The sequence below is a fragment of the Nesoenas mayeri genome, assembly GCF_963082525.1.
Source record: "Nesoenas mayeri genome assembly, chromosome: 1".
Lineage (NCBI taxonomy): Eukaryota > Metazoa > Chordata > Aves > Columbiformes > Columbidae > Nesoenas > Nesoenas mayeri.
In genome coordinates, this window is record NC_137541.1 from 141,278,444 (window position 1) to 141,293,894 (window position 15,451).

Below are 15,451 nucleotides of genomic sequence, written 5' to 3' on the forward strand. Positions count from 1 at the left end.
TGGACAACAAGGTTCAACTTTTATGAAACTACTGAAGTGGTTCCATCCCTTATCTTGCTGAAGGGTGAAGTGTAGCAGAGATCAGCAGCTGAGTGCATTTGGGCAAAGCAAGAAAGAACAAGCACAGCAGGTAGAGGATCTCTCTGTCGAGATGGTTTCAGTAAAGGCTTGTGCCTGACCCTCAGGGCAAGGGGAAGATGGGGAATTCTGGGGGAACAGTGGCCTGTGTGTGGGGATGCCAGCAGCGACCAGAGCTCTGCCTCACTGCACCACGTCTTCCTTCTGCATGAAGGCAGGACGGGCAGGGCGCCTTGCCCTCCGCGGTCTCCGTGTACCCTAACTCATGAAACACACTGTTCCTTCCTCTGAGGGGCCTCCCGCCTACGCCATTCCGGTAAAGCAAGCAGCGCTCAACCTCACGGGTGGCCCCCGTTTCCAGGTGCCCCCCCACCCCGGCGCACATGTGCTCCTCTCCCGCCACAGCCCTCCCGCCCCCCGCTCCCCATTGGCCAGCTTTGCCGGCAGGAGACGGCCGTGCCCAATCAGAGGGCAGCACTCAGCCCCGCCCCCCGCACGTCGGCGAATGATCTTTTAAGAGCAAGGCCGCGGGCCACCGGCTGGAGGTGCCTTTTGGGAGGCGGCGGCGGGAGGTGACCCGGGACTGGCCGGCGGCCACCACCCCCCACCGGCCCGGCCGGCCCCGGGAGCGCGTCTGGCCCGGCCCCTGCCCCTGCCCGGCATGGCGGGGCTGCGGGGGGGCCGGCCGGCGCGGCGCTCGGCCCGGGCTGGCAGCGGCGGCGGCGGGTGCTGCTGGGCTCTGCCCACGGGGCTGCTGTGCGCCTACGGCTTCTTCTGCAGCGTGCGGCCCTCGGAGCCATTCCTCACGCGGTACCTGCTGGAGCCGCACAAAAACCTCTCCGAGACGCAGGTACCGCGGCCCGGTGTCTGTATTTGCGTTTTCCTCACAATACGCAGGGGCTGGGGCTTAACACCGTCGTTTCTTTTTTCCTCCCTAGGTCTTCAACGAGATTTACCCTGTATGGACTTACTCCTACCTGGCACTGCTGTTCCCCGTGTTCCTGGCCACTGACTACTTGCGGTACAAGCCCGTGGTCCTGCTGCAGGGCCTGAGCCTCATCGTCACCTGGTTCATGCTGCTGTATGCCCAGGGGCTGCGAGCCGTGCAGTTCCTTGAGTTCTTTTACGGGATCGGGACTGCCACTGACATCGCCTATTACTCATACATCTACAGTGTCGTTGATATCAACCTGTACCAGAAGGTCACCAGCTACTGCCGGAGTGCCACCCTGGTGGGCTACACAGTGGGCTCAGTGTCTGGGCAGGTCCTTGTATCTGTGGCAGGATGGTCCCTCTTCAGCCTGAACGTTATCTCCTTAACCAGCATCTCCGTTGCCTTTGGCACGGCGTGGTTCCTGCCGATGCCGCAGAAAAGCCTTTTCTTTCACCACGTCTCAAGTCAGGAGCTCGGTTGGGAAATGAAGGTCATGGACTGTAAAAATGGATCAGCTGTCCAAGATCATCCCAACGTGCAGAAGGCACCCGGCTGGGAGGATGAGACAAAAGTTCCCTTAAATGGAGAGGGTCATTCAGCAGAGAAACAGGTGAGTTGTGCCATGGGTTTACATAAATAGAAATACAATACCGATGTGATTTGCATACTTGTATGTGTATATATGTATGCGTGCATATGTGTAGATATAGGTACACAGCAGCAGAGTTGTAATATCTAATAGCAAAAAAGTATCCCTTTGCTTATCCAACTTCCTTATTTATGCCACAAGAAAATTAATTCCCGGCTTCCTTTTGTTGATCAAACGTGGTAGTCTGCTCATTAGTTTTTCTGAAGTTGTTCTGCATGTCTCACAAAGCTGTGATGAAGATTCTCTGGGTGTCAAACTACTGTTCAACAGTACAAAGCAAGCAATATCTCTGGGGCACTTAAAAATTGTGTATCTCTCCAAATTCTGTGTGTGTTTCTGGATGCACCCTGTGACTTGCAGAAAAGAGGCAATTCTTCCTGCACTTGGCATTTTTGAAAACCCTTGTTACTTCAACTGTTGTGCAAGTTGTACAGCTGTGTAGTAACTGGGTTTTCTTTTACGATCCTGGAAGGAAACTGCAGTAGTCCTTGAGAGTACTTAGAGACTGACATAGATTAATTATTGTGGGACAGAACATGGCTAAACCACAAAAACACCTTTGCATAGTAACAGCTTAATGCAGCCCACGAGAGTGCCGGAGTAGTGCCCCAGCTTGCGGCTTTTGTGGACTAAAACCTCTAACAAAGTCACGTGTATGGAAACAGGCGTGCAGGTGCCCTTGTTCAGCATTGGGATGTGTTTGGTCCCATGGGGTGACGAGTGGGCAGCCCCCAGTGTTGAGGTTCCACGCGAGGGTGCAGCTGCGGGCTCGGCAGGTCTGTGCCGCACTGCAGTGGGGCAGTGTGGGTGTGTGAGGGGATGCAGGGCCCTGGGAAGAGTTCAGCCTTGCTCCTCGGTCCGGAGGAGGCTGTGCTCATTCTGAGAACAAGCCAGAAAGTGAGTGTGGCTCTTGGGGTAGTCAGCTAATGGGTATTTCAGTTAGCAAGTAGGCCCCTGGTAGCTGGGTTGGGGGAGGCAACACCCAGTGCCGCTTTCAGCTTCCTCTGGGTACAGCAGGGAATTAAAGGTATTAACATTCCAGGGACCTAATCCTGCCCCATCCAGCACAGTCCTATGTGAGCAGAAGTATTTTTAACTATGTTATACTTGCATACTGAAAGTTATTTAAGACAGATTCTGTGCCAATAATGACTAAGGCATTAATATTGCTTATGCGTCCCATCTTGCTCCCATTCTGTGAGAGCCAGGGTGGTTCCAAATTAATGGTGAAAATTTTTAAAAAATGAGCAAGTACACTTGCATAACTATTCAGAGTTCAGTTATACCAGGTGCTAAGAGCTGAAAGGCACTGGAGTGTGATGATAGTCCTTCTTACTAAGGTAACAGCAACTATATTTAGCGAACATAAATGAATGGCTGTAGGAATAATTGTACTGAAGAAGCGCTGCCAGGTGGTGGGAGGATTGATGGGTCTTTCTGGCTTATCAGGACATGCTTGGGCTGGATATGCCAAAGTGTTTTTCGCAGCACATATGGCAGTTCACTTCCCTGGTTCTCCTGCCTGTAAACTTGAGCTTTGTGTGAAACCTTCTGTGCGGTAGTTACATTGCTAAAGTTGCCTTGCTTCAAGCTGCTCTCTTCCCAAGTTGTTCTGCTGGGCTTTGGAGGTGTGATGCTTTGAGGGGTGGAAAAAATAGAATTTGAGACAGAGTTAGGCTATGGTCTTTTGGAGGTTTTAGTAGAAATGCCTTAAAATAGGTTTTATTGCTCATGGAGGATAGTTTTTCCAAGGTACACAGTGCACGGTTCCCCCAGGGGAAGGGCACACTGCCAAGAGCCCAAAGTTGCTGCTGCCTGGAAAGTGCTGTGTAACTGGACGTGCAATGGCCCAAAGTGCAATAGCTCAGTCCTGTGACTTTGCTGTATGTTTCCCTACAGGGCATCCAAGCTCCAGGGGGGCAGAGGTGCTGGGTGGACCTCGGGGGCTCTGCCCAGTCTCATGTGAAGTAACCACTGCTCTGACTTACACAAGAAGGGTCTCACCTGTCTACAAGAACTCTGTGTGTGCAGACAGAGCTGCTAATTATATTTGCTGCAAAGTAAAGATACACTGATTTCCTCTGCTGCTGTTGGCATAAAGTGGTTTGGAACAGGACTGTAACAGCCTATACAGATAAAATGCAATGTTCATTTGTTGTCATCTCCTGTTGCTGGAAATGATCCATTTTCAAAGTTTTTTTCAAACCTCTTCATGGGTCTGCCCGCTTTTGTGCTTTTTCTAGAAAAATTTGGAGGGGAAGGTTTCATTTTTATCTCATGGCATTTGTCACAGCACTTGTATATACAGGAGCTGCTGTTTGTGATAGAAGTGTCCAGTGGAAGGAGCTTCCATTTCTCTTCAGATCCCCAGGCAACATCTCTCACATTCAGAGCCTTGGCAAATATTAACAGGGGTAGAGAGCGGTGTAATGAGATTGCTTCTTTGAATATTTATAATCCCTGAATGCTACTACTAAAAAAACCCTACTTATTTGTGGGGAAAAAAGTACTCCTCTGGTGGCTCTCATGTTCTTTGTGCTACTGGATTTGATTGAGTTTGGACCAGGACTTATCAAAAGTGTCAGTGATGTTTTGCCTTTATGATTTGAATGACTGGCTTCTGATCCTGTCTGGTCAAAGTGGATATAGTGTCCTGTTCTCCCGTCTCTTTTCTATGGTACCTTTCAGTTGCTCACGTAGTATCTCTAACAACTAGCAGTTTCTGCTCTCTATGTGAGAAAGCCAGAGATTGAGAGGGTGCCTGGGACTGAGCCCTTTTTCTGCATGTAAGGGGACAGCCCTGGTTAGGGCAGAGGCCCACTGCTGGGACTGTGGCATGGGGAAGCTTTTCATCCATTACTCTATGAGGGTTTGTGCCCAAGATGGCTACTGTCACTCACCGGTAATCAGACCACTTGAAAGGGGCAGCTTTGTGGAGCAGTGTCAAGTATTTATAAAGGAAGACTAACATTTCTCTCACCTTCCATCTCCAGTCTGTGCAAGAACAGAAAGTCGACATCATAAAGGTGCTCAAAGATCTCTGGCGGGATCTCCTACAGTGCTACTCCTCCCGGACATTGCTCTGCTGGTCGGTGTGGTGGGCACTGTCCACCTGCGGCTACTTCCAGGTCATCAACTATGCTCAGGGCCTGTGGGAGATGGTGCTGCCTTCTCATAGCACAGAGATCTACAACGGTGCCGTGGAGGCGGCCTCGACACTGCTAGGTAAGCTGCTGGTATTGCTCCTGCTCTGCTGTGAGAAACACCTCATGTCTCTCAAGGTCACCGGAGCGTGGTTTGGAAGAGTCTTGTGTTCTCCAAGCATGCAGGAAAGGCAACGCTGGCATTTGGGATGAGTCTTCCCTGATGTGTGTGGGTACAGCATTCAGTGTTGAATTGGTTGCTGCACGCAAGCCTGATTCTTGTATGTAGGTGTTTAAAAGGAGCCTCCCAAGTCAATCTTCATTCTGAAATATTTGGCAGGAGACTCCAGACCTGTGGGTGACTGTGTGCTTTTGGCTGCCACTATTGCAGTGAGGTTATGCTTGTTTTAACCGCTCAAAGTCAAGCTAAGGGTCCTATGGCTTTAATAAGTTTTTTTTTCCCTCTGGCAGCACAAGGCACACATGATGTTTTCCTGTACACAGGCAATGAGCCACATTTAGTCATTTCAGCACTGTTAAGCAGAAAAGCTATTAAGATGAAAGAAGTTGCTTGACTTGAAAGGACCAGGTAGGTTAGTCAAAACAAACATTTGTTTATTCATTTTCTTAATACTGTTCCATTACCAGAACTAGGACAATACCTTTTTAATATAGCTAACATACCCCTGCAGAGGCTTTCTAGGTGTTGCTGCAGTATGTTGCTTTTCTTTGATGGAGTCATCATTCCACCATCTGCTGTAGACATCACCTACTTGGGGGCAAAAGAACCCAAGCTACACAAACAAGGATGGCTTAGTACTTTCCTGGGCATGCTTAGCTTCCTCTTGGAGTTCAGTGGGAAGCCATGGCTGGTTTCTAGTTCTAAAAGCTTGCCTACCACCCATTGTCAGTTGGGTTTGAAACTGTTTACAACTTGATTCTGAAGGCTTTGGCTGTTAAACTGCCTTTTGTGTGCTAAACAGCATGCAGTCATCCACTGTTCCTCCATTCCAGCACCATGCTGTGGCTCTTATTTCCTGTTTGATTTGGCTTCCTCTACTGTCCCTCCTTGGTCCCAGGAAGGAGAGGAATCGATATCAAAGGCAAGAAGACCCACAGCATGGCTAAATGAGGGCAGATTTAAAAAAAAAACCCAAAACCATGGAGTATTCTTCAAACCTTATTATAAACATCTTTCATATTAAGGTCCTTTTTTTTAAAGGCCTGTGAAGAATGGACCTATTGGAAGAAAAGGTGGTTGGCACTAAACTCTTGCAAAACTGAAGTTTTTGGTTTCCCATTTTGATCCGCTGGTATAATTGTTATAAATGGTTGAATGATTTTGGGTGATATGTTCTGAGAGCAAATTACCATCTGTCCCTGAACGAAATAATTCTGGTTGACACAGATTCATTGCTTTGAACAAGTAATAATTTCAAATAAAAGCTTGAAGTGTATAACAAGACTGGAAGGGACCTGTTTAGGATAAGCATCCAGTGATCTGACTTCCCAAGCCCTATTGCAAATGCTCTAACTTCATCTGTTTTCCAGTTTGAATTTGTTAAAGAGCAGTTTATATATCTCTGACTTTATGTCAAGACTGTATTTTAGCACGAAATTGTCTCCTTCTGGCCTATCCGTAGGTACCTATTCTTTGCTCTGAGCCAAAGAAGCCAAGCTTTTCTAGTTGTTCTTTGGTAAAGTTAAGCTCTTCATTCACTCTGTCATCTTACTAGTCCTTCTTTGTACCAAACCTGGTCTGAGTTGCATTCTTTCGAAAGATGGGTGACCAGAGCTATACTTGGCTTTATTCAGTGAGGCCACAGACTTGTAGAAGAACATTAACACTCTGTACTTTTTTCCCTATACTAGAAATACTTTGCCTGGTACATCCCAGATCTGATTTGCCATTTTTTATGGCTCTCAGTCATTCTTTGCTCTTACGAGCAGTGTTCGGCAACATTCATGTAAGATGCTGTTGCCATCCCTGTCTGTACTTCTGCTGCCCTGCAGAAGGGTTTGAGTAGAGCATGGTGACTCATGTGGCTGCCAGTTTCCTGTCCTAGGCAGGATAAATAGAATTATAGATTCATTTTGGTTGGGAAAGATCTTTAAGATTAAGTCCAACTGTTAACCTAACGCTAGCAAGTCCACCACTAAACCATATTTCCTAAGAATCTCCTCTACACATCTTTTAAACAGCTCCAGGGATGGTGAGTCCACCACTTCCCTGGGCAGCCTGTTCTAGTGTTTCACGACCCTTTCTGTGAAGAATTTTTTCCTCATATCCAATCTGAACTTTCCCTGGTGCAACTTGAGGCCATTTCCTCTTGTCCTGTCACTTGCTACTTGGGAAAAGAGACCAACACCCTCCATGCTACAACCTCCTTTCAGGTAGTTGTAGACAGCAATAAGGTCTCCCCTCAGCTCCTTTTCTCCAGGCTGAACAGCCCCAGCTCTCTCAGCTGCTCCTCAAGTCTGATGAGCTCCAGACCCTTCACCAGCTTTGTCCTTCTCTGAACTCTCTCCAGCACCTCAATGTCTTTCTTGTAGTGAGGGGCCCAAATCTGAACACAGCATTTGAGGTGCAGCCAATTCTTTATCCATCACAGAGCACACCCATCCAGGCCGTGAGCTGCCAGCTTCTCCAGGAGAATGCTGTGGGATACAGTACCAAAGGCTTTACTAAAGTCTAGGCAGACAACATCCAGAGCCTTTCCCTTATACATTAAGTGGGTTACCTTGTCATAGAAGGAGATCAGGTTGGTCAAGCAGGACCTGCCTTTCATAAACCCATGCTGACTGAGCCTGATTGCTTGGTTGTCCCATACTTGCTGTGTGATGGCACTCAGGATGATCTGCTCCATAATCTTCCCTGGCACCAAGTTCAGACTGACAGGCCTGTAATTCCCCAGATCCTCCTTCTGGCCCTTTTTGTAGACGGACGTCACATTTGCCAACTTCCAGTCAACTGGGACCTCCCCGGTTGGCCAGGACTGCTGATAGATGACTGAAAGTGGCTTGATGATCACCTCTGCCAGCTCCTTCAGCCCCTTGAATGGATCCCATCTGGCCCCATAGACTTGTTTTGTCCAAGTGGTGTAGCACATCACCAACAGTTTCCCCTTCGATTATTGGGGCTTCATTCTGCTCTCTGTCCCTGCTTTCTGGCTCAGGGGGTTGGGTACATGGAGCGCAACTGGTCTCACTATTAAAGACTGAGGCAAAGAGGCATTTACTACCCCAGCCTTTTCCTTGCTCTCTGTTACTATGTCCCCCCCTGCATCCACTAAACAATGGGGGTACTCCTTAGCCCTTCTTTTGTTGCTAATGTATCTATAGAAACATTTTTTGTTGCCCTTTACAGCAGCAGCCGGATTAATTTCTAGTTGGGCTATGACCCTTCTACTTTTCTTCCTGCACAAATTCATGGTATCCTTGTAGTCCTCCTAGTATTCTTTCTAGTGAGGTCAACTGACTGTTAAGCTGCATCCTTGCACCTTCTGGTGAATGTGTCAATCCTTTATCAGATTGGGATGTGAAACAACTGAGTCAGCTGTAGGTGTCTAATTGGAGGACACGGATTGTATATATTTTTATAATTAGGTGTCTGGCTGATATAACCTTGAGACATGGGGGGAGTACAAATTCGTGAGTTGCTACAAAATACCCAGAGAGAGAGATGTTGAGTATTGGTTCCCAGGTGTCAGAATTGCTGAGACAGTAGAAAGAAAGCTCTATGATATAGCTGCTTCTTACATTGCAAGGTTTTGCTACTGGGAAATCCAGACTGTCAAAGAGCAAAATGTCAGTCAGGTAGTGTCACAACAGGCACCAGAAAGAAGAATTTAGAAGGAGGAAATTAATTCCTTTCCCTTGATATAGCTACCTTCCTCACTAGTCTGCAAGATTGATGTGAGGTCTGACATGGTTGCAGTCTCGTACTCACTGAGGGTACATAAGGAGCCTTCATGCGCTTGAAGGATTTCTAAGCTAGCAGGCCAGCTAAGGGCTACAAAGAGCTTAGATGCTGCACTGTAGCACTTCTGTACAGTGCTCAGATGATGAATACAATCCTGGTTTTCAGAGATCTCCAATAAATCTCACTTTGTCAGTGTGCTGTTTGTCTAGTTTGCTGTGTACAGCAGCATCGTTATGCTGTTGATTGCTATTTGGCTTGTTTGCAGAACAGGGCCTACTTCAAATGGGAATATTCTTTTAATGTAATATGCATTTGGGCTTCTCAGCAGTTACAGCTGTGACAGTGCATGAAACACACCTTGTCTACTTTTGGAGTTGCATGAAATATCACACACTTTCCATCTTGTGATCTGTATTCTCTCCCCATCCCCCTCTTTGTAAAATCCAGCAGGGGTTACAAACCTGTTCTGGGTGTGAAGGATTGTTCTTGCACAATCAACAGTGTGTGATTGCAGCTTGTGATTAGGCTGCATCCCAGGAGATGTGGATTCGGACTCCTGCTTTAATGCTTACAGCCCAGCATGAAGATGACAATAAACGTGGGTTTTTCTGCCTCCTGGGAGAGATCTCCAACAGCTGTGTATCAAAGTGGGTAGTGCCTCCTCCCACCCACCTCCCCTAAAGCACCACAAAGTAACTAGCTGAGTACTTTTGAGAACCAGGGTTTGCATTTCTCTGTAGCCCAGCTGACAACACTGGATCCGAGTCCTGGGCTGTTGTGCTTCTGAAGCCAGGGAGGACACTTCAGAGGTAGTCAGCATTTACTTTTCTTTTTCTCCTGTAAAAGTTAATGGGAGTTTACAGCAGGTTACCAGGTGAGGGAGAGGTCAGGAAGGAGACCTGCTAAGGTGTCCACATGAGTGTCCTCCCCTTCAGTTGTGTTTGGCTATTAGGGGCTGTAGAGCTCCTAATACGCAGTCTCCAAATTGCTCTAATTGCAGTTACTAACAGTTATGCTTTCTTTCCCCTCACAGGAGCTGTTGCAGTATTTGTTGTGGGTCACATAAAAACGTCCTGGGCAATGTGGGGTGAAGTGGCACTTGCCCTGTTCTCCTTTCTTATTGCTGCTGCTGTATATATCATGGACACTGTTCGTAACATGTGGGTGTGCTACGCATCGTATGTTGTCTTCAGAATTATCTACATGCTGCTAATCACCATAGCAACGTGAGTATCTCTCAAGGTTACAGCTGTTGTGAAAACTACATATTTTCCCGGTAACTAGAGTCTTGCCTACCAGGAACCTGGAAATCTGTTGCAAGGGTTTGTGTTCTGATTCAGTTTGGAAACTGCGGCACAGAGATATATTTCACTGGCAACCTGCCCAAGCGTTAAAGTCTTATGACATTAAAGTGACTATTTCTGAATATTAGAAATCCAGGGGACTGTTTTTCATAAACATGGCTGGAGTGAAATGTCAGCTGATGTGGAGAGGACAATCCTTTGCTTATGTTGTAGGGTCAACTTTCCCTAACCTGTAGGGAAGAAAACTTCTTCGATATTATTTGTCACTTTAGGGAGGAAAACACAGCTGTTGTTGATCTACATGTACGTAATCACTACAAGATAGCTCAAGCACAATATGAGGGGAGATGCTGGAACTGGTAACTGCAAAAGGAGTTCTGGTCGGAAGGATGTGGGAGGTTATGGACCATGCTGCAGGAGGCTGATGCTTTGAGATTGCCAACAGCTCTCTGGGATCGGAGCATTGCTCTATCTTCTCTGTATGACAAGGCCGTTTAGGTGCATAGGACAGAAGTGCTGCTTCAGTAAAACTGAGACCCACAGAGCTCCCAAAGCTTTCTTTTAGCCTTTTAGATGTCTGTGGGTAGCCTCTATGCTAGTCTGTCATGATCCTATTTAGAGGAATACATGGTCAGTGTGAGGTAATTTCAGCTGTGGAAAACACTGGACCAGTCTGTGTAACTCTTCAGATTGCATAGTCTTCTTGACCAGAGGTGTTCCTCCTATTCTTGCATTTCTCTGCTTTTTGCTTGTCCTTATATTTCTGGTCACTCCTTTCTTTCCAGGTTCCAGATCGCTACAAATCTCAGCGTGGAGCGGTACGCCCTGGTGTTTGGGGTCAACACTTTCATTGCCTTAGCACTTCAGACTCTGCTCACTTTGATTGTTGTGGATGCCAGTGGGCTTGGGTTGGACATCTTCACCCAGGTATGATAGACTCTTTCAACTTTACTGATGGGAGGAAGGAAGGTAAATTGAGGTATAAAGCTTCTCAGCTACCTGGTTTTGGGTCAAGGTTTTGCTGACAGAAACATAATCACTGATTTCTGAAATTTTAGAAGTGGAAGGGAGCTCGTGTTAACTTTGTTACAAATTTGGTAACTGCTCGATTTAACCACTTTTTTATTTTCTTTCCCCTTCTCTGCAGTTCATGATCTATGCCTCTTACTTTGCGGCCATCTCACTGGTGTTCTTGGGCAGTGGCATATACAGTATAATTAGAGCTTACAGAAGACAAGAGCAGAGGCAAAGCAGATCTCCTGAAAGCCAGTAGTGCACCAAGTGAAGACTCTGGGTGGCTACATATGAAGATATAGGTCTGGTTTTTTTATATCTGCCTTTTCTTCCCAAGGCAGTCACCTTAATGGTATTTGATCCATATTTATACTATATTAGTAGCACATTTTAGAAGGTAAATGTATTAGCTCTTACATAAGTAAGAACAAATATCTTCTTTCTAAAATGCCTTTTGTTCTTCTGTTGCATATATGGGATGTGCAGCTAAGAACAGTAAGTTTTCTCTGAGAATTAAAGCCTTGAGAGGTTTTTAGTTTAAGGCTGTGCATCTGGAGGCTGCCATTGAAAAGGCAGCTTCACGATTGCCTAATCAACCACTACCCTCTGTCACTGAGGTACTGCTGCAGGGCAGAAGTGAGGGCACACTAATGGACCTCTCTATGGAGAGCCCCAGGCCTGGCACAGGAGGTGACCATAGGCCTGTGCTCTGCACTGTGGCTCTCCTGTGCCTGCCCAGTGATGCTGGATGCTCCGGTTTGGGATGTTTCTGCGTACACACGTGCTTCCTTGAGCTGCTTCTGCTGTTCCTGTCTGTTCCCCCTGCTGCAAGAGTTTTATCATAGCTGATCAGGGTGCATCCCCAAAAACTGGGGTGACTTGTGACACTGATGAACTGACTATCAGCGGCGTGACCTGTGCCGTGAAGGCTTGTGCCCAAGGGCCTGTAGGGATGGAGGGAGAGGAAGCTTAGTGGGAGTTCAAGTAGACAAAATGCTAAGCTGAGGGTCCCTTGAACATCCTTGCCTTTGCCCTTTAGGACTGCAGATTCCTGTGATTGCAGGAGTTGCTGCTGGGGGCTGGGCTATTTCAGTAGGATGGTGGATGTTAGGTGGATTTTAAGCTATTCTCTGTAACCTTGGAGACTCATGACTGCAACAATTAAATGGACACCTTCAGTTATGGTAGTTAGCAGGATGAATGCCTAAGACTTTGAAAAATGCTAATTTCTGGTCTGTCATTTTTTTTTTTTTCCCCCTGTTTTAAAATGCCTTTACATTTCTGGTGGGTCTCTGTCCACTAGTTCTACCTCTTCTTTCCACCTAAGCAGGACAAGGAATGTTTGGGGTGGGCAGTTTTTATTTTCTCCAGTCTGAGCAATTTTGGACTTGCCTCATAACTGGTTTTTAGAAGTAATTTAGTCTTTCCAAATTGCTTCAGCACTGGAAAGGAGTTGCACAGGGTTGTCCTGGGCTTGGGCACCTGGATACTAAAGCACCACAAGTGGCACAGCAGGAGATATCTGTAGAGTATACTGTGGCAATGCCTTTGCGCTGTTGCTGTGCAGGTTGTGATGAGTTTAAGTGTACATGAGGACTGGCAAGGGAGAAGAGGCGATGCAGCATGCTTCTCTGTGTGCTGGTTAGCGCTGCTGCCAGTCAGAGCCTGAAGCAGCAGCTTTGGTTCACTGCTTGCTTTTAGTGCCATGGAGAGAGACTTGGCAGCATCGAGGTTGGGCAGGCCTCTCTCCCCTGGCTGGGGCAGCTACAGCCTTTCTCATTGTGTCTGTGAGCCTCCGCCTTTACCATGCAAGGTGAATGATAAATGTGTTTGGGATGTGCTGCCTGGGGAGCACTGCCAGGCTGACTCCTCAGGGGAACACATTCCCCAAAACTTCCCTGTGTTTGCAGCCTGCCTCCTAAAACATCCCCCTAAACACAGGGCCTCAGCTCTACTGGCATTTGCACAGGTAAACATAACTGCCTTATCCTGAAATGGAAACTTGAAGCTACCCATGTACATATTCCTTTCTGTACTGTTTTTTATTTGTTGTTTTTTTTTTTTTAAATAATCAGAAGCCATGAACTGCTAGCTGACAAGCTGTCCTGAGAAAGAGATAGTAGCTACATATCCTGTCCTTTGGGTTCCTTGGCCTGATGGCATTTGCAGCAGGAGTAGGTGTTCAGCACTCGTGTCTAGTGACCGAAAGAAGCAGCTCAATTTTAATCACGTTTTTCATACAGAGTACAAATCTTTGGGGAACAACCCAGTTATTTAAGAGTCAAAAATTAACTAAGGAATTACAGCAATAACAAGTATTTTTCTACCAAAGTAATGAAATTGTGGCAACTGTGACGGAGATGCATGCTACACTGTGTACATCTTCAGGGCCATTAATGTATGGAAGCCACACCTGGATGTAGTTCAGGTTCCTATGCTGTGCCATTGCTGTGGTGATGAGGTGACTGTAGAGCCTGACTGGAGCTGTATGCAGAGTTACTGATGCCTGTGAAATTCTGTAAACGTGTTAACATTGGTTTCTAATTGAATAGCTATTTTTGTTAAATAAAAATACTGAGTTATCCTGTGTGGCCAGTGTTTGTTTTGTGTTTTTGACACCTTGCTAATCTACAGCACTATTACTGCAGGTTGTTTTGAGCATCTTTGTTACAGAGAGGGGGGAAAAATACAGGACAAAACATGCCAGAAGAAACAAATCTTCAATAAGCTGACAGTTGTTGGCTAGTTTGTGTAGGTTTGCAGAACTCTGTGCAAGTGTCTTGCATTGAGGATCCTTAATTGCTGAGCAGTTCAAAAATGCCACTCTAGTTCCAGTGCAGACTGGTCCAGTGAGGGAAAAGATCACTCACTGGTGCAGGGAAACCCTGGTCAGGATGCATCAGTCTCACTGAGGCTGACTAATGGAAAGCAGGTGTAGGTTTGCCATGCAGGAGAACCTTTCTGTTTACATCAACCTATTTACAAAATTGAGGCCCTAAGGAAGAAAGCCTGTGAACTACCCATCCTGGCACACCCACATTTGACTGCTTTGGAAAGTTCTCTCTATCTCGTGCTTCTAGAGAAGCCTTGTACCTGACAGTACAGCTGGGCTGGAGGGGCAAGTGCTCTCAGTATCTGATGCCAGTTTGATGTAGTTTGGTTTGGGTAGTAGCTCAACAAGCCTTCTGCATAATGCCAAAAACAAGAGAAAATGGATGGTCTGGGGGAAGGGAGATCTAGGGGAAAAATGCTGTTCTTACAAGCGATGCCTTGAGAGCTTTATTGCTGAGGCAGGAAGGACTGTCAGCATGTTAGGCTTGCTCTGAATTTCATTCATCTGCCTCTTCTGCCAGCCTGAGCTTCTTGACAGTGCAGGAGTTTAAAATCTCTACTCGCACAGGGCAGGAAGGCAACTAGTAGCTCCTATGGGTATAGCATTACCCTCTAAGGTGGACTCAAAGTGTTTCACATCTCTGGTGCTGGTGAAAGGTGTTGTGACAAGAACCCTGAGGCTTCTCTTGCTTGTGTACCGAGTGTGAATGGTAGCAATCCTCCTTGCTCCTCATTGCATCCTGCCACACCAAGGAGAGCTGAGAGAGCTGAAAAGGGACACCCAGCTACCGTCAAGGAGCTGAATTCCTGCATTAGCTGCACAGCACATGGGGTTTGATGTAGATTAGATAAATACTGCTTGTATTTATCATTTTACAACCTCATGGACTTGTAATTATTTGAATAAAGTACTTCTTGTGAATGAAAGGGGTAGTACTGATGTGTAAGATGAAGATCGTCTTACGATAAAAACAGAGCATAAAGCTTTGATATTGTGCCTAGATCTCTTTGTTTTAGTCTGCTATGAACTTATCAAAGCCACCTGTCTGTGAAGTGTGGAAAATCAGAAGTTCAATGTATTGTCTTCAAGCACAGGATAAGTGCATGACCCTGGGTGAGGTCAGTGGTTGAAGTTTTTCCAGGTACAGCAGGAACCACTGCCAAGCACGTACCTGAGTGCTATCTCAGCTAAATATCATGGAGCCCTTCCAACCCACCAAAACCAGTGTCAAACCCCATTTCGCTTTCTGGCTGTACGCTGTAGGATTAGCAGAAACCTTGAGGTTGTGGAGCTCAGCCTCCTCCTCTGCAGTGTGGCCTATGACAGATGTCTTCAGAGACCTCCTGAGCACCACCTTGAAGGGGTTTAGCTTTCTGCCCTGTGTTACTTTGAATGAAAGGGTAACTCTACCTGCATTACTCTGAGACTTATCAACAGGCAGGCTAAGTTTATTTATGGCTGTTTTCTGCCCATATTTTCTTTCATTAGTATTAACCCTTTTGTGCGAGGGTTGTGCTGCCCTCTGAGGTGTGCAGCCTTCTTGTGCATTTTTAGACTGTCGCCTTTTGCTTTGC

The 15,451-nt window shown here is 46.7% G+C and overlaps 1 protein-coding gene across 1 annotated transcript; it reads left to right on the top strand.

The window, feature by feature from the left end:
- Positions 1 to 739: 739 nt before the first annotated feature.
- On the top strand, positions 740 to 11,303 carry SLC19A2 (solute carrier family 19 member 2; the record flags this gene model as incomplete). Its single annotated transcript, XM_080361286.1, has 6 exons — positions 740 to 928; positions 1,017 to 1,622; positions 4,664 to 4,886; positions 9,760 to 9,952; positions 10,816 to 10,957; positions 11,178 to 11,303. 6 exons carry the CDS (start codon positions 740 to 742, stop codon positions 11,301 to 11,303), a joined length of 1,479 nt encoding a protein of 492 aa, XP_080217412.1.
- Between the last annotated feature and the right edge of the window lie 4,148 nt (positions 11,304 to 15,451).